Consider the following 23,198-nt stretch of genomic DNA (forward strand, 5'->3'; position numbering starts at 1 on the left):
TATTGTGAATTTGGTGGATAAGACCTCATCTTTCCAGGACAGGAAACCTGGATGAAATAATAAGACCCAAGCTTGCAAATTTGGACTCTAGACATATGATAATGTCTAGAAATAGCACCTTATAAAGTTCTATTGGAAAGAGACTTCCATTCTCATATTACTATAATTTAATAGTTAATTTTACCAAGGGCACCGATAAGCCGACATTTGTAATATTTGTACATAATTCAGTTCAATTTTTTTCACTAGTCTCAGTCTACTATGTATATAGAGAGGCATTCGTTAGTTCAGTTATTCAATTCATTTTTATTAAGTTCCTTTTATATTCCAGACATTTCTGTGGGTGCTGGGAATACAAATTAGGGCATGGTCCTTACCCTCCAGAAGGTGACATGCTAGTAAGGAAGAGAAAATAGAATCAGCTGTTATAGCCTAGGATGGCAAGTAGTGCCTTAAAAATATGCACATAATACACTAAGAGCACAAGGGAAAGCATTTAAATCAAGGCTTCCTGAACAAATGTTTTAACTAATTTTTAAAGGTTGTGTAGGAGATAGCTGCTAAAGAAGGGAGAAGAGCATTCTGATAGCAGGAACACGAAGCATAATATAGGCAACAGCATGATAAATAACTTGGTAGGGTTACAGCAAAGGTATATTTGGAGATGATATGGAGGGCAGAGAAATAGTAAACAAAGGGTGACATAAGTTGAGGGTGGTATTTTATTTTATTTTAAGATTTTATTTATTTATTTGACAGAGAGAGAGAGAGACACAGGGAGAGAGGGAACACCAGCAGAGGGGTAGGGAGATAGGGATAGGGAGAAGCAGGCTTCCTACCAAGAAGGGAGCCTGAAGCAGGGCTTGACCCTAGGATCGTGGGATCATGACCCGAGCTGAAGGCAGATGCTCAATGACTGAACCACCCAGGCACCCCTGGTATTTTATTTTAAAGATTTATATATATATATATATATATATATATATATTTATTTGACAGACAGAGATCACAAGTAGGCAGAGAGGCAGGCAGAGAGAGAGGAGAAAGCAAGCTCTCCACGGAGCAGAGAGCCCGATGCGGGGCTCGATCCCAGGACCCTGGGATCATGACCTGAGCCGAAGGCAGAGGCTTTAACCCACTGAGCCACCCAGGCGCCCCATGGTATTTTGTTTTTAATACTGGAGGGCTTAAAGATTAAGGGAGAGTCTTTGGAGAGGAAGGTTGGGCAAGGAAATAACTGATGGAGGAACACTGATACAGGAAGACATGGGATCCAAAGCAAAAGTGAAAAACTGGTTTTCAAAGGGAGGAGGTTCATCTCCTTTACAAAGAAAGGAAAAGATAAAAGAATAGAAGAAATGAAGGTAAGTTTGTAGATGGTAGGCTGTAAGAGGAAAGGTTGTTAAGAAGTATTAAGAGACCATTCAAGATCAGAGAAGTTAAGTTTGTAGTGGTATTAAACTATCTGATTTTCTCTGATAATGCTCAGGAACTCGTGCATAGGAACAGAGGGGTTAAATGTCTTGATGGATTCAGAGCTGAGAGTAAATGGAAGGTACAGCAGAAGGACAAGACTGATGAAAGTCATGGGCACATGACCAAATCTGGAAAGAGAAAAATGCTGAGGAGTTAATTGATTACAAGAAAGGAGGTGACTGATTACAGATCTCTAAGTTGCTGAACATCATGGAAGAGGTAAGACAGTTGTGGACAGAGAGCAATGTATCAGAGTTTAAAGTTAGAAGTAGCACAATTCTGCATTATTACAAGGTTGATGGCATAACCAAAGAGTGAATACTATTACTCCTGTGGAGGTCAATGACCTTGTTTGTACAAGGTCAAGGTGTTGAATGAGCCATTCTCATTAAGGACACCTAGGATAATGGCAGGACTAGGAGTGGAAAGAATAACCATGAACCAGGGGCACAAGTGTCCATGGATGATGGGGAATGTCTGGGTGGTTACTAGATGATGACAAGACAATGCTGTGGTAATATGGCATAGCCTCAGATGACAGAGAAATAATGTTGTTGGTTTTTTTTTTAAGATTTTATTTATTTATTTGATGGAGAGAGAGAGTGAGTGAGAGAGAGAGCACAGCAGGAGGAGTGGGAGAGGGAGAAGCAGTCTTCCCACTGAGCAGGGAGCCCAATGCGGTGCTTGATCCCAGAACCCTGGGATCATGACCCGAGGCAAAGGCAGATGCTTAATGACTAAGCCACCCAGGTGCCCTGAGAAATAATGTTTTGGAAAGGATAATGGAAAGCAAGAAATGGCCCTTTCAATCCTATCATTGGTGTGTATGTATGTATATATATATATATATATATATATACACACACACACACATATATACACATACATATATATATATCATATATAAGAGGGAGAGAATTATCAGCTTCTATATGAAAGGGATACAGGGAAGGCTGTATCATCTGCGGAAAGCTGGGTTCACTTAAGGAGATAAAAAAGGAAAAGTGTTTACATATAAGCAATGGGTTCCATGGCACAAGGTGGAAAGGGTTGGCAGAGAGGCCAATAGTTGGTAGAAGGGTTGAAGAATGACACTAGAATAAGACAGACCTTGGTTTAAATCCTGATTATCTCACTTACTACCTCTGATGTGTGGCATGTCACAATACCTCTATGAACTTTAGCTTTTTTCTTTGTAAAACTGATTTATAGAGTTGTTTTAAGTATACAGAATCATTTAGCAACTATTGGACAATCAATAAAGGGTGTCAATTGATAATAATAATAAACACAAAAGTACATATCATATACATATAAGTACATTATAGTATATTTATATTGCAGACTTAAAGTCCAGATTTATTTAAAAACTGGTTAGCATCCATTGAGTTATATACTTTTAAAGAATGAATTTTATGTTATTATATCTTAATTTAAAAACCTAGATCACTACATTTTCATGTTTCAAACATCTGTTATCAAATGAGGCATAATTTAAAACCCCCTACCTTCCATTTTGTTAAGGATTTTAATGAGTAAATGTTTTTCACCATCTGAGTCCATTCTTATTATAATCAGCACCTGATCAAAAACAAGAATTTCATATATATCTGAATAATTTTTTTTTCATGGTTTTCTACTGTGATAAAATAACAAGCTTCAATGGTTACATGAAACTATTGACAAAAAGATTACCAAGTAAATATTTGTGCTGTAAAAGATATCAGTGCTTAAACACAAAGGAATAAATTGTGGTAAGATCAAATATCAATTAGGAAAATATTCTGGAGTGGGGCATTCTTAGCATTCATGTACTCCCATAAGGGTGACTATATACATAAATTGTTTTTACCAGCATTGTTTGTGCTAAATTCAACCCAGACAAGTTTGAACTAGTTGGGAAAAATCAATGATTTGTTGCTATACTTTCCTAGTTATCATTATAGTTTTTTTTTTTTTTTGGTTGAGTGGGAGGAGAGTACAACAAATAAATTACAATTTTTAAATTTCTTACTGATTATTTTACTTTATTTTAATGACAAGCAAGTTATCTAAGTAACCACAGAGTTGGAGACAAAGACACAGGAGGGACAAAGAAAAAAAAAGAAGAAAAAGGCCAAATTTGTATCCAGATTTAGCATAAAGCATTTGAAATGTTTTTCAGCTTGAAAACATTTAAGAAAGTCTTTCCTTGTAAGTCTTTATCAATGTAACCTTCATATGCTTGAGGTGGGGTGGACGAAAATTTCCAATATGATCCAAAGCATAAGTTAATGCTTTTTTTTTTTTTTTTAAAGACTTTATTTATTTATTTGTTAGAGAGAGAGAGAGAGCACAGGCAGACAGAGTGGCAGAGGGAGAAGCAGGCTCCTTGCGGAGCAAGGAGCCCGATGTGGGACTCGATCCCAGGACGCTGGGATCATGACCTGAGCCGAAGGCAAATGCTTAACCAACTGAGCCACCCAGGCATCCCAAGTTAATGCTTTTTAAATAGAATCACATAAGCTTCTGGCTCAATATCTAAAATTAATTATTGTAGTTCTGTTATTTCGTATATGTTCATGAACCCAGACGTACCAGACAACAGTTTTGAGATTTGGAGAACCAATTCATAGAAAACTGCATATAATAAAAATGAAAGTATTTTTAAATTCAAGATACATGAACAATGATGCAAATCATCCTTTCTCTGGGTCTAATTCTGTTTTGTTAACTTACTTAATGAGAAAACTATCAAGGTTTTCTCTAGAAATAGTCTAGACTATTTCATAATTTCAGAGTTGAATGCAAAAGTTTATCTGACATTCAAGTCTTGTTTAAGCTAATTACCGTTATCTGTTTTATTCCAGCATTTACCTTAATCTGTTGTCCACTTTGCATCCAATTTAGTATCTGACATTGTAGTTCTTGTATCTTGTGGTTGGTTTCAGGCTTTTTTTCCCTAATAAACTGTACAATCTCCAGCTGTCTGCAAATGTCATCTAAATAAGAGCCTAAAATGCTTTTATAGATATCTTTTGCATTTGACAAATATCCTGTTAAAAACAAAAGCGGAGGGACTGCAGGAAGGCATATCTTTTTATTCGTTGAGAAAAGCCATGCGTCATAACAGAGTTAAAATTTCCTTTAATCCTTTTCCGATTTTGATCAAAGATATTGATTAATGAAAACCTTAAAACTGAGTGAAGCTGAAAAATACATACCAAATGTCTTCTTTTAAGCTACATAACAACATACTCTATATATCCTCTGAATATACCCCATCTTTTCCTGCCTTCTGGCTTGGTCTACACTTACATGCAAGACCTATGGAAATGCCACTTCATTGGAATTTTCTCGGTATTTTATCTATAGAGTTTTTGTACTTGATTTCTTATGTATGTATATGACAATCTCATTAGTCTATAAACTCCTGGGATATAATTCATGATATTTATGCATAATTCATTTATAGAGCTGCTAAAACAGCAGGGCCTAAATTCAGACTCACTAAAGCAGTTTCTAAACAGAATCCTGAGACCAATCCCTGAAAGTTCATATTCATTAAATCTAGACTCTTTCTCAGGGATTTCTGCCTAAAAGCTCTTCCTGCTTCTCTAGACCTCATCTTCTGAAAGAGAAGCCCAAACCAGTAGCATCCGGTTTCAATGGCTCACTATCATCTACAGGATAAGGTCTGAACTCTTTTGTGCAGCCTAAAAGGCTATTCATGATTTGTCTCTTTGTTATGTCTTTAGGCTTAGTTCCTATTCCTTTCTACCTTATTCTCTTCGATTTAGCTACATGCAGCACACCCACTGGGTCATTCTTCTGGGCTCTCAATTCTGCCCATAATACCCTTTCATCCTTTCTTTTCTTGGCAAACTCCTACTTGTTTTTAAACAAATATTCAGCTTTAAGGGTAACAGTCTTGATCCTCTGTGCCATTAATACATATTGCTGCTCTAATATCCATTACACAATACTGAATTTATTTCTAGGTTAAACCTCGGGAGTGAAACTCTATACTTTAAGTCTTGAAACTCATTAACTTCCTAGCTTGGGAGAGGTAGAAAACCAGAAGCTGGGAGAAAAATACAGAATTCTGGAAGGCAGCAGGGCAGACAGCCAGACCCCCATGGACCTTTCTTTCTCTGCCACTATGCAGAGAAAAAGAAAAAAGAGGACAATCTAACTCACTCTTTGATTTTGAGAGGTTTAGAGGAGTGAGACATCTCTCCACTAAAAATGTCCAAGCTGGCTAGGTTATTCCTTATGGCTTGGTTTGTTTTCCAACAAGGATTTTACTTTCATAGTATTCCTCAGGGTAGCCAAACAGCAATTCTCAAGTTTGATTTGGTGAAAGTATTCCTTTAAGGAACAAAAATAATTCAGCTGAAGTACATAGTTCTTAATGGTCTCACCTAATCCTAGAGTAGATTGTAAAAGTACAAAGTACTTAAACGTGAATATATCTCAAGTAATCCTCCATAAATATTATTTCTCTAATTCTAGCTCTCTAATACTAATAAGTATTGAGCAACAGTGAGTCAAAATTGCACTCTCTTTACAGCACTGGGAGCTCAGATATTCTAGATTCTGACATTCTGCCTTATGTTATGCTTTAACAATCAGCCTAGCTTTTGAAAGAACTGATGATCTTTTACAGCTGAAAAGTATAATGAAGACAGGACTAAACAGAGGGGCATGTAATACTACACCCTTACACCAATTTCAGGGACTGTAAACTAGGGTGAGAGTCCCCAATCCATACTTGTCTGGGGATGGAGATAAAACAACCAAATCCAGCATCAACACCCAAGTGGTTTAGCTGGAGGAAAAGCACCACGTTGGGCTTTCTAAAAATAACTGTAATTTAGTTTTAATACTTGGCCAGATAATACTAATATAATACTTGGCCAAATATTATAACTCCCAGTGCTGCAGAGGGGGTACAGTTGTAATTCACTGCTGCTCAGTACTTATCAAAACCCTGGATTAGAAAATTCTTGTCTGGGTCACAGATAAAACAAAACCTCTGGGTCACAGATCATAGTAAAATTATTTTCACTTTATATTTCAAGTAGGTTCTAGAAATTCTAAACTATAAAACAATTCTATAAGTATACCATTACTAAACAAGTCTAAATAATTCTGCAATAAGGAGTCTCAAGCAATAGGGTATTGAGACAGATATTTAAATGATTTTGATAGTTTAGAAAAAATTTCTAAAATCTTTAAATTTTCCAATGTATTCAAAATAGCTTGATTTTTATTCCTCTAGTAATTCATATCCTAATTTACAGAAAAAACTAAAAAAAGAAATTATAAAATATCTACTATTAATAATTTGGTTATAGTATATATATATTATATATATTATTACATATGTATGTAACATATATTATATTATATATAACTATATATACATATAGTATATATAGCAAAGATTCAAAGATTCAAAGCCATATTCAATGAAGACCTAAAATGTACATGGCAAAATATCATCTTACATTAAAAAGTAGTATATGACAATGATTAAACAATCAAATCTGTTTAAGGCATTATGACTCTGTAATTCAGGCCTAGATTAGAGAATCCTAAACCTATTTTTCTAAGTGATGGTATTTATTACAAATTGTTTCTTTTAAAGAATACAGGCAGAATAAAACATATATTCTAATTATGTCAAAATGTATATAAAGTTTAATGTGGAAATAAAAGAGGCTACATAATTTCTTATAAGGTGCATCTTTTTCAGAAAAGTAAAAGTTATTTTGGATGAAATATTTCAATAGGAAGAAAAGGAGAAATAAAAATTTTCCCCACTAACCCAATGCTGTGTCCAAGCTACATGTTAAAAGGACATCTCTAATTGTTACCAGAAGATGTAAGAGAGCAGCATGCTTGAACGTCACTTCTTTTTCATCATTTGTACCTAAGCAAGCAGAAACATATTTAAAAACACAAGATACACATCAGAATTTTAGAATATGTATCAGAATGCTTAACAATAATAGCTAACATTCTTTATTAGGTGCTTACTATGTACCAGGCTATATGTAAGTTGGTTATTCCACTGAATCTATAATGATAACCCTGTCAGACAAGTTTATTGTGAGCCTCATTTTTTGGATGAGAGGTTAAGTAACTGTCCAAGGCCAACATGTGAATAAATGATGGAGCTGGCATTCAAACCCAGATGACTAACCGTAGTGTTTATACTCTTGTTGCTTTCCCACTTTCGGTAGGAAAAAAGATCAGTGATTCCCAGTTATAAAACAAGAGGAAAATTAAACTCATAACTTGCCAACTGGTGAAGATAAAGATGGGTGATCCTAACATAAAGCAATACCTTGAAATGGAGGCGGAGATACCTGGGAGTAATAACTGTCCAAAGATATGACTTGAGCAAGAGATGTATTCACAGGGGCAGGCCAATTGTCTACTTAATGTGTTCCATGTAGTTTTAGAGTTTTTTGAAGATGATAGATTGGATTTTACTGTGTGCAAAAGTGAAACCAAAAAGATAAGGAATCTGCCCCAATTCAACCAGAAAAGCTCTACTTTTCTCTGTTTTATATATAGTGGGATCCCATGAAATATTTATTTGTATAGAAAGTTCTGCTAAAAATTTGAAAAGTGCTCATCTAATCAATCAGTAAAAATCAAGGCAAATATGAAGTAGTCACTGGGAACCATGAGGCAACAGGAGAACCATTTTATGAGTAGTATATCCAGTCCCTGTAAAGACTTGTGGAAACAAGATGACTTGGAAGGGATGAGAACAGGGTAGAGAAACCAGATTTGGTATCATTTTTCTTCTTTAGAAGAATATTTCCTGAACATCTCTTAGAGTGCAGATTTGTAGCTGATGAATTCTTTTAGTTTTTGTATGTATGAAACATCTTTATTTCACCTTTCCTTTTTTTTTTTTTAAGATTTAATTTATTTATTTGACACAGAGAGATCACAAGTAGGCAGAGAGGCAGGCAGAGAGAGAAGGGAGGAAGCAGGCTCCCTGCTGAGCAGAGAGCTTGACACGGGACTTGATCCCAGGACCCTGAGATCATGACCTCAGCTGAAGGCAGAGGCTTAACCAACTGAGCCACCCAGGTGCCCCTCACCTTTGCTTTCATAATATATGCTTGCCTAGTTCTATACTAGGATTTTTTTCTTTCAGTATTTCATTTTATTTTTTAAAGATTTATTTATTTAGAGAGAAAGATAGTGTGGGGGGGAAGGGGCAGGGGGAGAGGGGCAGAGGGAACCCTCAAGCAGACTCCCAGCTAACTGCAGAGCTGGACCCTGGGCTCAATTCCAGGACCCTGAGATCATGATCAGAGTCAGTTCTGTTGCCTCAACACAGAATGTCCACTGGGCTCTGTTCCTACTCTCTCTCCTTGTGCTATGGCCTGTTGACTTTTTCAAGGGAGTAAGCTAGGGCAATAGTAGGGCTCACCTTACTTGTTTCCCATATCTTGGAAATCACTGTTCTTCACTGCCTGATGTCAGTAAACCAGTAAACTAGTAAACCAGTAAAAACGGGTTTCATGTATTTTGCCTTTGTCTTTTCTTTGCTTTTTTTCCTGAAAACTCCATTCTTGGCCAGAAGAAAAGTCCAGGATTGACTTTAATTAATCTATTTTTAACCTCCCCCTACCTTAGGAGGGAACAGGTGGTTCAGATGTTAATAATAAGAGAGTTAATTTAGTTTTTGCAATAGGAATCTGTCCAGTAATATATGTCAATTAGGAGCATTACTGAGAAGCAATGCCAGATGATATTTGTTACCTTTTCCTCTTACTTAGTTCACTCTCCAGGATTAGTTTATAGTGTCATATTCTGAATTAAAGTGATGCCTTCATCCATGACTAATTTCTATACCTTCTATATTCAATTTTTACTCATTTGATACAATAATCCACATGTTTTTATCCTTTTAAATAACATGATTTTATTTGTACTCACCTTGCTGAACAGCATCACTTATTACTTTTTCTTGTTCCTTTAGGAGGAATCTTGTTTGGTCAAAAATGACAGTGGAAAATGTCCAATTAGCAGCAGGAAGAGTACAGAGGCATACAAGTTTTTTTAAGATAGGAGTAGCTGCTGCTTCTAGGAGACAAAATGCTTGGCACTGGCTATCTGTGAAAATAAAAGCATTAAAGATAGTGTTTTATAAGGGTGGCATGCTGGGCACCTGGGTGGCTCAGTTGGTTAAGCAACTGCCTTTGGCTCAGGTCATGATCCTGAAGTCTCAGGATCAAGTCCTGCCTCAGGCTCCCTGCTCAGCAGGGAGTCTGCTTCTCCTTCTGACCCTCTCCCTCTCATGCTCTCTCTCTCATTCTCTCTCACTCAAATAAAGAAACACAATCTTAAAAAAAAAAAAAAAAAAAAAGGATGGCACGCTCCTTTTGACAAACCAATTAAACATGTCACTTGATGGAAAACTGAACTACTTCCAAATTATTTTCTGAGTTAAAAATCACAAGATTGTATAGAGGTTCATTTAGGGTATTTATTCTAAATAAACTCATAACAACAAAATAAAACAAAAATCTTCTGTAGAATTTGCATAATTTAATGGTTATCCTGCTTATTAAATGTGTATTCAGTAACTAATTTGGCATGGCAAGCGTGAGGAGCCATATAAAGAGAATTACATTTTTTTTTCTTTCCCTCCACAATTAGCTTACAATCTCAAGCTGAACAAAGTTACCACAATGACAAATTGTTTCTAGTTTTCACTAGAATAGCAATACTTTAAGATTTGCATTATCATCTAAAGGTCATAAATAAAGCTGAACCAAAGAATTGAAAAGATACTAAAAACTAGTGTCATATTTCCTTATTGATTTTAATAAAGAGCATGATGTCCTTAAGCAGACTATTCTTTAGGAGTTCAAGGAATATTCTTCACAGCAGAGGCAAAAATTTTAATCAGTATAGGAAACAATAATAGCTTCTTTAACATCACCCTGATGGTGGGTAAGAGAACAGAGGGAGTAAGCCTCAGCAGTTCATTCTTCCTGACTGGGCGAAAGCGTCTCAGCAGCAGCAGTTTGCTGTTTGTTCTCTGATGAATGTAGGGAAGCAGCAATTTAAATGAAGGAAGAAGTAACAGTGAGTGGACTGGAGTAGGGAAATGGAAAGAAGAGGCAGTGAATGGGGTGTTCAGGTGTGGGAATATCTTAAAAGTAGGAATGGAAGGAAGAAACATCTGAAACAAGTGAAAAAAATTACATGGAAAATCGGTTACGTCCTGATTCATACTCAGGAAAGGGCTTTCAAATTTACTTACTTTGAATGCATTTTAAAAGCATACAGCATACCTGATGCTTGAATTTCAATGACATTATCCACTATCCTTTCCTGATTTATTTTCTCTAGAGCTTTGTTAGTACAAACAGGAGGACTTTCTTCCTGAAGAGTCAAAGAATGTTCTTTATCTTGAAATCCTAATAAAAATGTTAATTCGCATTATTCAGGGAAACTTAACATTGCTTTACTTACAATGCTTTCATGTAATACAATCACAATTGTTAAAGTTCTTCCTTGAAACACATCAGTATTAAATTGAACAACTATTCAGGTCAATGGATATAACACAGTGCTGAATGGCAATAGCAGAAAGAATCTTGACATTGAATCTGTTTCAATCTCAGTTGACACTAGCTTCAGTGTCCCCATATGTAAAATATAGATAAATATACCTATTTTGAACATTGTTATAAAGATTAAACACCAAGTACAGTTCCTGACACCTAAAAGGCACAAGGAGCTCAATATCATTTCTCTATGACTTTCTACATACCCCCTCCTTCTGTTACTAATTCTCTCCTATGCCCCAAGTCCTCCCTGGCTCCGTCCTTTCTTAATTAGGTCAATTCTTAACCACTCACCTTTCAGCTCCCAGGAATTTTTCTATAAGCCTACTCTACTATATTGCAAGCTTCTCGAGGTCAGCAATGGTATCATCTTTATCTCTAATATGTATTTTAGTGCCTGGCATACAACATTCAACAAATGTCGCTTTTCTTCCTTCTTTCCTAAGTATTGTAGAGTATTATAGAGGATTACAAATATATATATATATATATACACACTAATTATTTATAGTTTTATATATATACAAGTTTATATATATATATGTTATATGTATAACACACACATATAAACATATATATATAACTATTTATAGTTACTTATATTAACTAGATAGTAATGTTATCTATTAATAATACAATTACAGGGTAATTTTAAAAACACAATACCATCTTAAAAGATTTTAACATATGAGTTTTAAATACATGGTGAAAATTAACAGAGTAAAATATCCTAAACTAGATTATGCTATTATTTTCAAGTATACTTTTAATTAACTATAAATAATTGGAATAGCTAGGATTAAATTATATGAATTACTAGAGTTTTTGAGGGGGCCCAGTAAGTTGTAACATTCTTTCTTGCCCCTGAATTAACTATAAAATAAGGCAAGAAGTAAAATATATACCAAAATATTACCTCTGTTACTAATAAAGTTTAAGCTGGAGAAAGGAACTTAGTTTGAGAGTCAAGTGGGCTTACTAACTAAACAGCAGAATTGAATGTTAATAATATATGAGACCATAAGACCTAACTATGCTGTAATTCTCACACATAAATGTTTTTGTACTTAATTCTTCTGGGTAACATATGTCAAATATATTCTAGAATACTTACTGTTTCTTTACCAGAAATGAAATGATATGACACATACTACCTTTGACATGGTCATAAGCAGTGAATGTAAAATAATTACAACTTACACAGAACTCTTCAGTAAATTTAAAAGAGTAATAAGCAATCAAATGGGCAAAGTGTTTTTAAGTACACATTAAAATGTAATACTGAGAACTGTCAGCTAAAAGAGAAAAAAGAATGGCAGAATGATCACTAAAAGTTAGAAATACTGACTCTGTATGGCCAAGTTGCAGAAAGCAAGTTTTACAAATAGTGGCTTTTCTTACAAGTTCAAAAGCACTTATAAATTTTTTGGAAAACACGTATCCACATCTATACCTAAATAGCCACATCTATCTCCATACTCAATAAGTATCATGAATGAATGTCATTTTCCTTGACTTTGAAAAAGAATATATTCTGTTTGAAAGATCTTTAAATTTTCTTACCTTCTCTAATAAATTATACATTTAGTACTTAAAGCTATTATATCTATGCCAAAATACTATTAAATTACCCACCATCATTTTCTTTACTGCCTGTGACTTCAGTCTTTGACATACAAGTCTTATATTTATTTCGCAGTGTAATAAAGTCACTCAAAAGGTCCAAATCATTCTCCCATTTTTTACCATGTTTAAAAGATGCTTTATCAATTTTTGGAGAGGAAGATGGTTCAATAGATGGTACTGTGCAGTCAAGTTCTAAGTAATCTTCATTTTCTTTATTTTGGCTTATTCTATCAACTAGTTCTAGATCATTCTTTGGTTTTTCCTCTTTTGTTGGTTGTTTAACAGATAAATTGTCATCAGAAAAACACAGGTTTGATACTTCTGCCAGAGATGAAATCTTTTGTGGAAGTAATAAATGATCATTTGTAGATGTCTCATTAATAAGTACAATAGGTGAAGAACAACTTTTTTGTTCTAGCCATGCTGAAAACAGAAAATAAAAATACCTAAATGACTTTCATGCATAAATAAGTGTTCTTACTGGGGTATTAAAATAACATTTTTTTTTAAAGATTTTATTTATTTATTTGACAGATCACAAGTAGGCAGAGAGGCAGGCAGAGAGAGAAGGGAGGAAGCAGGCTCTCTGCTGAGCAGAGAGCCCGATGCGGGGCTCGATCCCAGGACCCTGGGATCATGACCTGAGCCAAAGGCAGCGGCTTTAACCCACTGAGCCACCCAGGCACCCCTAAAATAACTTTTATTTGTAAGTTCTTATTAATATATTTGATCCTTAGAAGTACTTTGTCTCTTGCTTTGAAAATCAATTTTGGCCTGAATAAAATAAATTTTTTAAAAAGTACAAAAATTCAGCACCTCTTATTCTTAATCTTGGAGGTAGGTTACCAAGCAAAGAAAGAATTCCAGAAAAGCCCTATTGCTAACAGGCTTGCAATTAAGTCTAAAGGTCAAAACCTTAGGTACCAAGCAATCCACAGAACAGCAGAATATACTTGCAATACATACACTTGAAAAGGGACTGTATCCAATATATCCAAAGAACTCTTATAGCTTAATATTTAAAAAGAAAGCCAATTTAAAATTTGACAAAATATTTAAACAATACTTTACATAAGATATGCACATGCTGTAACATGGATGAATTCTGAAAACATTGTAAATGAAAGAAGTCAATCACAAAAGACCACATATTGTATGGTTCCATTTACATGAAACATCCAGAGTCAACAAAATGGGAAAATGGGGAAAAATGGGGAGTGACTGCTAACGGGTACGATTTCTTCTGGGGGATGAGAAAAATGTTCTAAAATTGATTGTGGTGATGATTACAACTCTATGAATACACTAAAACGACTGAATGGCATACTTTAATGGATAATTGTATGGTATGTGAATTATATTTCAATAAAGCTAATATATATGTGTATATGTATGTATATATACACACATGTACATATACACATATATACATATGTGTATGTATATGTACATATACACATGGGTATATGTACATATGTGTATATACATACATACACATATATATTAGCTTTATTGAAATATAATTTGATATATTCAACACATATATTCAATAACAACACATATATTCAAAATATACGTGTGTGTGTATAAAAAAGGTTTATTTATTTTAGAGAGAGAGTGTGCATGTGCAAGTAGGGGGGAGGGGCAGAAGGAGAGAATATTCAAGCAGACTCCCTCCTAAGCATGGAGCCCGCTCCCTAGGGCTCGATGTCACCACCCATGAGATCATGACCTGAGCTGAAACCAAGAGTCACTTAACAGACTGAGCCACCCAGGAGCTCCTATATTTTTTATTTTTTATAATAAATAGCTATTTTATTTTAAAGATTTTTATTTATTTATTTGACAGAGAGAGACAGAGGGAGAGAGGGAACACAAGCAGGGGGAGTGGAGAGGGAGGCTTGGCTTCCTGCCAAGCAGAGAGCCTGATGTGGGGGTTGATCCCAGGACTCTGGGATCATGAACTGAGCTGAAGGCAGACACTTAACAACTAAGCCACCCAGGTGCCCCTATAATATAGTTTTTAAAGAAAGAAATAAAATGGCCAATGACCATGTAAAATGATATTCATCACCATTAGTCATCAGGAAAATACAAATTAAAACCACAATGAGATACCACAACACACCCATTAGAATGGCTAAAATTAACGATTACTGTCTTTTGTGTGAATGCACAATAGTGCAACCACTTTGGAAAACAATTTAACAGTTTCTTTTCTTTTTTTTTTTTTAAGATTTTATTTATTTATTTGAGAGAAAGAGACAGAGATAGTAAGAGAGAGCATGAGCTCTCAGAGCTCATTCCCAGAAGGGAGAAGCAGGTTCCCCATTGAGCAGGGAGCCTGATGTGGGGCTTTATCCCAGGACCCCGGGATCATGATCTGAGCTGAAGGCAGACATTTAACTGACTGAGCCACCCAGGTGCCCCTTTAGTAGTTTCTTATGAAGTTAAATATATACTTACCATAAGACTCAGTAATTGTATTCATAGATATTCACTCAAGAGAAATAATAACACATGACCACAAAAAGACTTCTATAAGAATATTATAGTTTTTTTCCTAATAATAAAAATCTGGGAAATAAATCCAGGAGAGTTGATAAGCAAACTGGGGTACATCCATATGAAAAATTCCTCAGTAATAAGAAATGAACTAGTCATACACATAACATCATAAGTGAATCTCAGAAGTGTTATGCTGAGTGAAAGAAATCAGACACAAAAGAGTTACTATATGATTCTATAAACAAAATTCTAGAACAAGGAAAACTAATACATAGTGATAGAAAGTAGGTGATAGAAAGGGGTGAAGGTTGGAAGAAGAGAGGAATGTAATGACTATAGAATGCAAAGGGGCACAGGGAACTTTTTCAGTGACAGAAATATTCTATAACTTTAGATAAAGAAGATATGGTATATATATACAATGGAATATTGCACAGCCATCAAAAAATGAAACCTTGCCATTGGTAATGACATGGATGGAACTAGAGGTTATTATGCTAAGTGAAATAAGTCATTCAGAGAAAGACAATTAATATATGATCTCACTGGGGCACCTGGGTGGCTCTGTCAGTTGAGGATTTGCCTTCGGCTCAGGTCATGATTCCAGGGTCCTGGGATCCAGTCCCTGCTCAGCAGGGAGTCTGCTTCTCCCTCTCCCACTCCCCCTGCTTGTGTTCCCTCTCTTGCTGTGTCTTTCTCTGTCAAATAAATAAAATCTTAAAAAAAAAAATATATATATATATATATATATATATATATATATATTCTTACAGATATGTGGAATTTAAGAAATGAAACAGAGATCATAGGGGAAGAGAGGGAAAAAATAAAACAAGATGAAACCAGACAGAAAGGAACCAGAGAGAGGAAGACAAACCATAAGAGATTCTTAATCATAGGGAACAAACTGAGGGTTGCAGGGGCAGGGGAGGGTGGAGGGATGGGGTAACTGGATGATGGATATTAAGGAGGTCATGTGATATAATGAGCACTGGGTATTATATAAGACTGATGAATCACAGGCCTGGACCTCTGAAACCAATAGTACATTATATGTTAATTAATTGAATTTAAATAAAAACATGTTAAAAAAGAAATATTCTATATCTTAATTGTGGTGGTTGTTTCATTGGTATGCACATTTGTCAAAATGCATAAAACTGTACAGTTAGAACAGGTGCACTTTATTATATGTAAATTATACCCTAAAATGTTTGAGAGAAACTTAAGTACCTATAGGGTCAGATAAATAAGGTATGTAAATGGATGAAGTATATGGCCAGTGCTTAAATCATAATCTTTGGGAAGATAAATTTTGAATTTTTTCTTCCAAATATAGTCTGTAGTTTTTTTGTTTTGGCTTTTATTAGAGATACTGGTTTAAGAAACATTTTACTTTCCTCCTAACTATACTAAATGTAAGACAAAAGTGCAAGAGTAACGCTAACTTCCGCTAACACCTGGCCTCAATTTATGAGTGCTGGGAATGATGGTGAACTGGAGGTGGGTGAGCTATTAATGGCCTGTCTAAAGTAGTGAGCTGCTATTGGTTCCAACCAAATGTTGCCTTATAAGAGCATAGGTCTGGTTTTTGGAATTTTTAAAGACAATCTCAAAATACAGACCATTTATCTGTAACCCTCCAAACTGTAAATGTTGGTAACTAATTAAAACACTATATGGATCAATAATATGTGGGCTGACTAGGACCAGAGGCTACCAATCTGCAACCTCTGAGATACTTTCCAGAGATATCCTGGTATATTTAGCTGGCAAATACAAACTGTTTATTTTTTCCCTTTTCTGATTATTTTCTTCTACTTCTCTCTGTTTAATCACCCATATCCTGACAACTTGGCAATGAGCTCCTGATATATTATAGTTCTTGCCTTTTACTTATTTTTATTGTTTTTTTCAGTTATTGCTTTTTAAACTTCATAATTAAACTATCATCATAATTCTGTTGGATGCCAAGGTGAATTACATGTTTTACTTTAACCTCAAAATAGTTACATTTCATAATAAAGACTATACATAGTCTTACAAATTTAATACATTATTCTGGATATTTGAAGACCCCATAAAACCTTCCTCTCCTTTTTCTTTGTCTAGCAATCTAACTTAATCTCTTTTAAAATTCTTCTTCTACCCTGAGTACCCACCTATGCTTTAGGATAGATGGAATGATGTACAGTTCCTTGGCATAGTCTATTTTCCTTTCTACCAAAGCCCTCTGTCTTCTGTCTTTGAAACATCTCTTGGTGACAACAATTCTTGTTCCAGTTCCTATTTCCTTAGAGCAGTCTCCCAACACACACAATAATTTCTAAAATGCATTTTTAAATATATGAACTATAAGTTCATATATTTGAACTAAATGAGCTATAATGAACTAAAAGTGAACTTTCCCAACTTCTTTAAGATCTAAAGCTATTGCACAAACTGATTTAAAAAACATTCTATTTATACTTCAAAAAGGTATAATTCAGGGGCGCCTGGGTGGCTCAGTGGGTTAGGGCCTCTGCCTTCGGCTCGGGTCATGATTCCAGGGTCCTGGGATCGAGTCCTGCGTCGGGCTCTCTGCTCAGCAGGGAGCCTGCTTCCTCCTCTCTCTGCCTGCCTCTCTGCCTACTTGTGATCTCTGTCTGTCAAATAAATAAATAAAATCTTAAAAAAAAACAAAAACAAAAACAAAAACAAAAAGGTATAATTCAGACTAAGTATGTTCCATTTATTACAATGGCATATATAGCAACCAAAATAACTCAAAAGATATTCAAAAGACATTTTTGCCACCTTAAATTATATAATTAAAAAATGTTAACTGAGTAAACTCTTTAGAAACAAAGGAAGATTATCTACTGTTAAAGAGAGTTTACTAGATATTATTGAACACGCAGAGTTTACCTGTCAGATCAAAAAATAACAGTCCTGCTTTGAGTCTAGTCTGATATAAATAAACACTGCACTAGCAATTAATCAATATAAAAAGAAACAAAGTCACATTAATTGAAAATGACCAGAAATTTAAAAACAGACTATACAATTTTAGGACAACAAAGGACTTCAGGATGAGCAAGTCAAACTTCCTTATTTTTTTCAAGGAAAAGAATGGGGCTTAGTGGAATTCAAAATGATAAATTCTGGCAGAGCCAAGTGCTGGAATTTAGTTTTATTTTCTTAATCACCTAGTGGAAAGCCAGCATCTAATATTTTCTCATTCTGAAAAATTCACACAGTGGATATTTACTATTGCGTACTTACATTCTAACTGAGGCACTTTTGTTGGCAAAAATATCTCCATTTTAGTATCACCAGATGATAGGTTATCATGACACAAATACGTATTTTGATGTTCCAAAATTTCTGCCTCTTTCGGATTCAGTCCTCCTTTTTCCCACCACTCTGTGCTCACAAGATTAACTACAAGGCTTTCTTCCTCAATAGAAAATATCTTTTTCAAATCCATAACTGAATATTGACTGTTGGGCTCTTCAGTTCTTGGCACTTAAAAAACAATAACAAACCAAAAATAGAAACATAGGGCAAAAGAGATGAAAAACACAATAAATAGAACTACACTGAAAATTCCTTATGAAATATATTTTCACACATTGGGAAAAAAAAGTGAAACCTGGAGTTATATAGCTAGTATTTTGTCTTCAAGATACTAAAAGTCCAGAATATTATAGCAATAGAAGTCACATAAGGGACTTATTTCAATCTGTGGAAATATCATAAAGTTAAAATTATTCTAACACATACTAGGAGATAGTACTATTATTTTGTTTGAACATTTTAGTAATTACTAAATTAACACATTTGATAACATTCTGAGGAATTAAAGTAAGATTTACTAAATTTGAAATTCTATTTTATTATAATGAACCTAAACTAGAAGATATATTTGATCAGATTTTATGATGACTATCATCTTAGATACTGTGGCACAGAGCTTTCCACATCATCACTTTTAACCTAATAATAACAAATCATAATATATGGAGGAACTGAAGTAGCATAACTACTTAAATTATTATCTGCACTATACACATCAACCCAAAATTAAGATGAAAAATTTTGAAATCCTAATTTTGGATCTGTATTTTTTTAATAATGACAGTAACAATACTAAACAAAAATAAAGCTGATAATATATTTCTACTAACTATATCTTCTCACCTTTACTTTTTGTTTAGCATTCAAAATCAATTAATCTTTACCTTTAAGCAGAAACGGTTTCAGTGAGCTTCTGCAGCTTTCTAACTGCCACATCATGTGGTTTTTGTTAGCTGATTCTTCAGCAGTAAGCAAACTACTGAAAAAGAAGAGTTAGAGCCTAATATACTAATAATATTGAGCATTTTTGTATAATAAAATTTTATTTTTCCTTTTTTAGATTTAAATTCAATTAGTCAATATATAGTAGTACATCATTAGTTTTTGATGTAGTGTTCAATGATCCATTAGTTGCATATAACACCCAGTGCTCATCATCATGTAATAAAATTTTATTTTAAGAAAATTATTTTTCTAAGTATTTTTTTACATTCAAAAGCAAGTGAAAAACTTACTCTATAAATGTGTAAACTGAAGTAGAGATTTTCATAGAACAAATTTCATATACTTACTTTTCCTCCCCTTGGAAGTTTTGACAATTTGTTAGCTCTTAATTGCTCCTGCTTGCCTATACCTTAACTCCTCTGTCTCCCTCAATGAAACCTGGAGACAAAGGAGGCTGACTTAGGAGGGTTTTAGCACTTCCTTCCATGAAGTGTGCCAGCACTAACCCTATAAGCCACCCAAATTAAAAATATAATTTAAGGGGGCGCCTGTGTGATTCAGTGGGTTAAGCCTCTGCCTTCGGCTTGGGTCATGATCTCAGGGTCCTGGGATCGAGCCCCACATCGGGCTCTCTGCTCAGCAGGGAGCCTGCTTCCCTTCCTCTCTCTCTGCCTGCCTCTCTGCCTGCTTGTGATCTCTGTCTGTCAAATAAATAAAACCTTTAAAAAAAATATATATATATATATATAATTTAAGTAAAATTACTGTGATTTCCATACAAAAAAGTAGTTTTAACACAAATTTTTTACAAAATTGTTGTCCCCAAGTCCATTCTAAACAAATTCTGGAGCCTCTACTAGTTGAGGGTCAGAATTATAAAAATGTTCTGCCTGCTCTACCTTCTCAGGAAGGTAAAAGGGTTTTTTTTGGCGGTGAGGGGGGAGAAGGTGAAAGTTTAGTGCTGAAGTTTAGTTCAGGTCCTTTAATCTTGATGGGTGTGTGAATGAGTGATGCATGTCTGTTTACCCATTTAGGAGTACTAGGAAGAGAAAGGAAGAAAGATGGATGACAATTAGTGTAAACACACAGCTTATGAGTAACTATGAAGGTACTAGCCTTGGAAGGGAAGATAACATTAACCCACAAACCCCTTAATCTATGCTCCCAAACCTCTCACTCCAGGTTAACAATTGATTGTATTCTGGTTCTCTGTTCATATAGGACATATGTGAGCACGCTAATCATAATATAATTATACAGCTAGTTGAGCTGACAGTTCTGGGCAGCAGAAAGCTGTTTTATGTCTAAGCTATCCAATTTACCTACATAATCCAAAATCTAGGATGAGGTGACAAACTGAGATTCTAGATAATTCTTGAACCTTACCAAGATCTCTGACAAACAGACAGCTCAGATTATAGGCAAAAGGAAGGCAAGGCTTTAAAGCAAAAGGAAGGCAAGCCAAGTCCAACAGAAGGCCATAATGTAAATAAATACTCTCACGCTTACTGGAACTTTCTGAATATATGTCTGAATTTGATATATTTTTCATTATATATAAAAATATGTTCACAATTCAGTAATCAGTGTGGAAATAAAGTCTGGTGCTACACAGACTTTTCTTTTTAGCTCCATAAAGTCTAGCAAGAGAGTCTGACATGTGGTAAGCTCCCAAAATATTTGTTAACTGGATATATTTCCAGCCGAAATGTTGTGTTCTGAAATAAAAGTAACTGGGGACATAAAAGCAAATTAAGAGTACCGTAACATTACACATTATTTTTCCCTTCTGTTTTTTTAACACTTTTTTCTTTTTTAGATTCACAGATGAGGTGAAAATCCATTTTTAAAATAGGAATTTTAAGGTTTTTATATCCATAAACCAAATGGAAGTAATTTACCTCTCGCTAATGAAAATAGCAGTGATGAGATGACCTCTTTAAGTTGTTTCAAATAAAACAACTTTGGCCTGGAACCTTTGGCTAATTTTAAAAAACCTTTTGTGTTCTAACTTAGGCAAATCATAAAACATAGATGAGATTTAAGTTTCATCTATGTAGTTGAGTTACAACAATAAGTAGATATATAACTTGTGTGATTAACAGGAATTTATGACAATTAAGTAAATGCCTTTAATATCAGATTGAAATTCAAGATTGTACTAATTTCTTCTAGTTTCTGTTTCTGATTGCCGATCTGCCTTAACACATGGATTCAGATATGTGGAGTAAAAGAGCACTAAAAAAAGACAGTATAGGTCCTGCGAATAAACATCTGCACCTCAGCAAAAGGACTAAAAGTATTTAAGCAAAGTGTAAGTAGTTTCTGTATTTGTTCCATGAGATTTTTAAGAGTTCATATCTGATATGGGCAGTTCCAGTTCATGGCAGAAATTAGTATGTCACAGATTTAGCCCCCAAATGACACTATTCTTTGCCAGAAGATGAAGGTAATTGGAGCCTTCAGTACCAGGCTCCTCCATTGTGGGCTGTGATACCTTCCTGAGACCATTAATAGAAACCTGAGCAGCTAGTGATGAGTTGTTCCAGTTGCTCCCAAATACACAACAGAATTCTCCTTTGACAGATCACAGCTAAAAACTAAAAACTCAGTACTCAGCTCCCACAGCATTCATTCTGGGAACAATTCATTAGAGACTTGTAGACTTTCCTGTAATTTTCCTGAAATGTATTATTTTAGGACTCATTTAGTTTCAGGACTACAGTGGGAAAGAAAGAGGCTATACTGGTTATGCTCCTAGTTTTGTAACTGGTGTAAGAGCAGGGGAATAGAGTGTCAATTCCAAGATAGCGGACTAATCTAACTTAGAACACATCAAGTTCCATGTATGCCACATGGTAGAAGTTAGCAACCAAAGCTATCTCAGACTCCACTGGAGGGCAAATATGCTGGGCCATTAAGCTATACAATTTTGGCTCAAACTAGAATACAATAATCCAGCCCTGCAATGTCAGTTCTGAGATTATAGACCATTCTGTGCAGCAACAATCGGGTATTGAACAGATTTGTGGATCAATACTTGGTTCTACATGTCTAGTTTCCCAAAACCAATACCACATCAACAGAGGTAAACAAGGTCAGTGGATGCCCTCTGTTAGAGATGGGATATGATCCCTAGTAATCCTAGGAAAGTAATTTGATAGACAAATCTATTTATTGATCCCTATTCACACTGCCTTGTGATCCTTGGCTATTCCTGGTCAGAGAGCTATGACGCCTGGGTGGCTCAGTTGGTTAAGTGGCTGCCTTCAGCTCAGGTCATGATCCTGTAGTGTCAGGATTGAGTCCTGGGTTGGGCTCCCAGCTCCACGGGGAGTCTACTTCTTCCTCTGACCTTCTCCTCTCTCATGCTCTCTCTCACTGTCTCTCTCTCAAATAAATAAATAAAATATTAAAAAGGAAAAAGAAAATAAATAAAAGCTCAAGTAAATAAATCAATAAAATCTTAAAAAAAAAAAAAAGAAAAAGGTGGAAGACAGCTACCTAAGATGAAGCCAAGAAAAGACATCTCATGATGAATCCAACCCTGCTAATATCTTAAACTTAGACTTCTAGCCTCCAGACTGTGAATAAATAATTTTAAATTTATTTACCATAGACTGGGTGTTTAGGCCATTGTCTCTGGTATTTGTTAAGGCAGCCTGAGCAAATGAATATATACTACACTATCTTTCGTAGCAGTGAGTGCCAATA

The 23,198-nt window shown here is 35.0% G+C and overlaps 1 protein-coding gene across 1 annotated transcript in view; it reads right to left on the minus strand.

Annotated features, from left to right (window-relative positions):
• The window catches only part of SHOC1 (shortage in chiasmata 1), a gene marked incomplete at its 5' end in the record, with an annotated part of 75,707 nt that overhangs the window by 25,342 nt on the left and 27,167 nt on the right, over positions 1–23,198 (minus strand). Inside the window, 8 exons of the mRNA XM_080819650.1 lie at positions 2,985–3,057; positions 4,333–4,511; positions 7,289–7,393; positions 9,427–9,603; positions 10,791–10,916; positions 12,702–13,115; positions 18,465–18,707; positions 19,424–19,518. Coding sequence (XP_080675776.1) covers positions 2,985–3,057; positions 4,333–4,511; positions 7,289–7,393; positions 9,427–9,603; positions 10,791–10,916; positions 12,702–13,115; positions 18,465–18,707; positions 19,424–19,518 — 1,412 coding nt within the window. The remainder of the gene's footprint in view (positions 1–2,984; positions 3,058–4,332; positions 4,512–7,288; positions 7,394–9,426; positions 9,604–10,790; positions 10,917–12,701; positions 13,116–18,464; positions 18,708–19,423; positions 19,519–23,198) is intronic.

This window comes from Martes martes, assembly GCF_963455335.1.
Source record: "Martes martes genome assembly, chromosome: 12".
NCBI lineage: Eukaryota > Metazoa > Chordata > Mammalia > Carnivora > Mustelidae > Martes > Martes martes.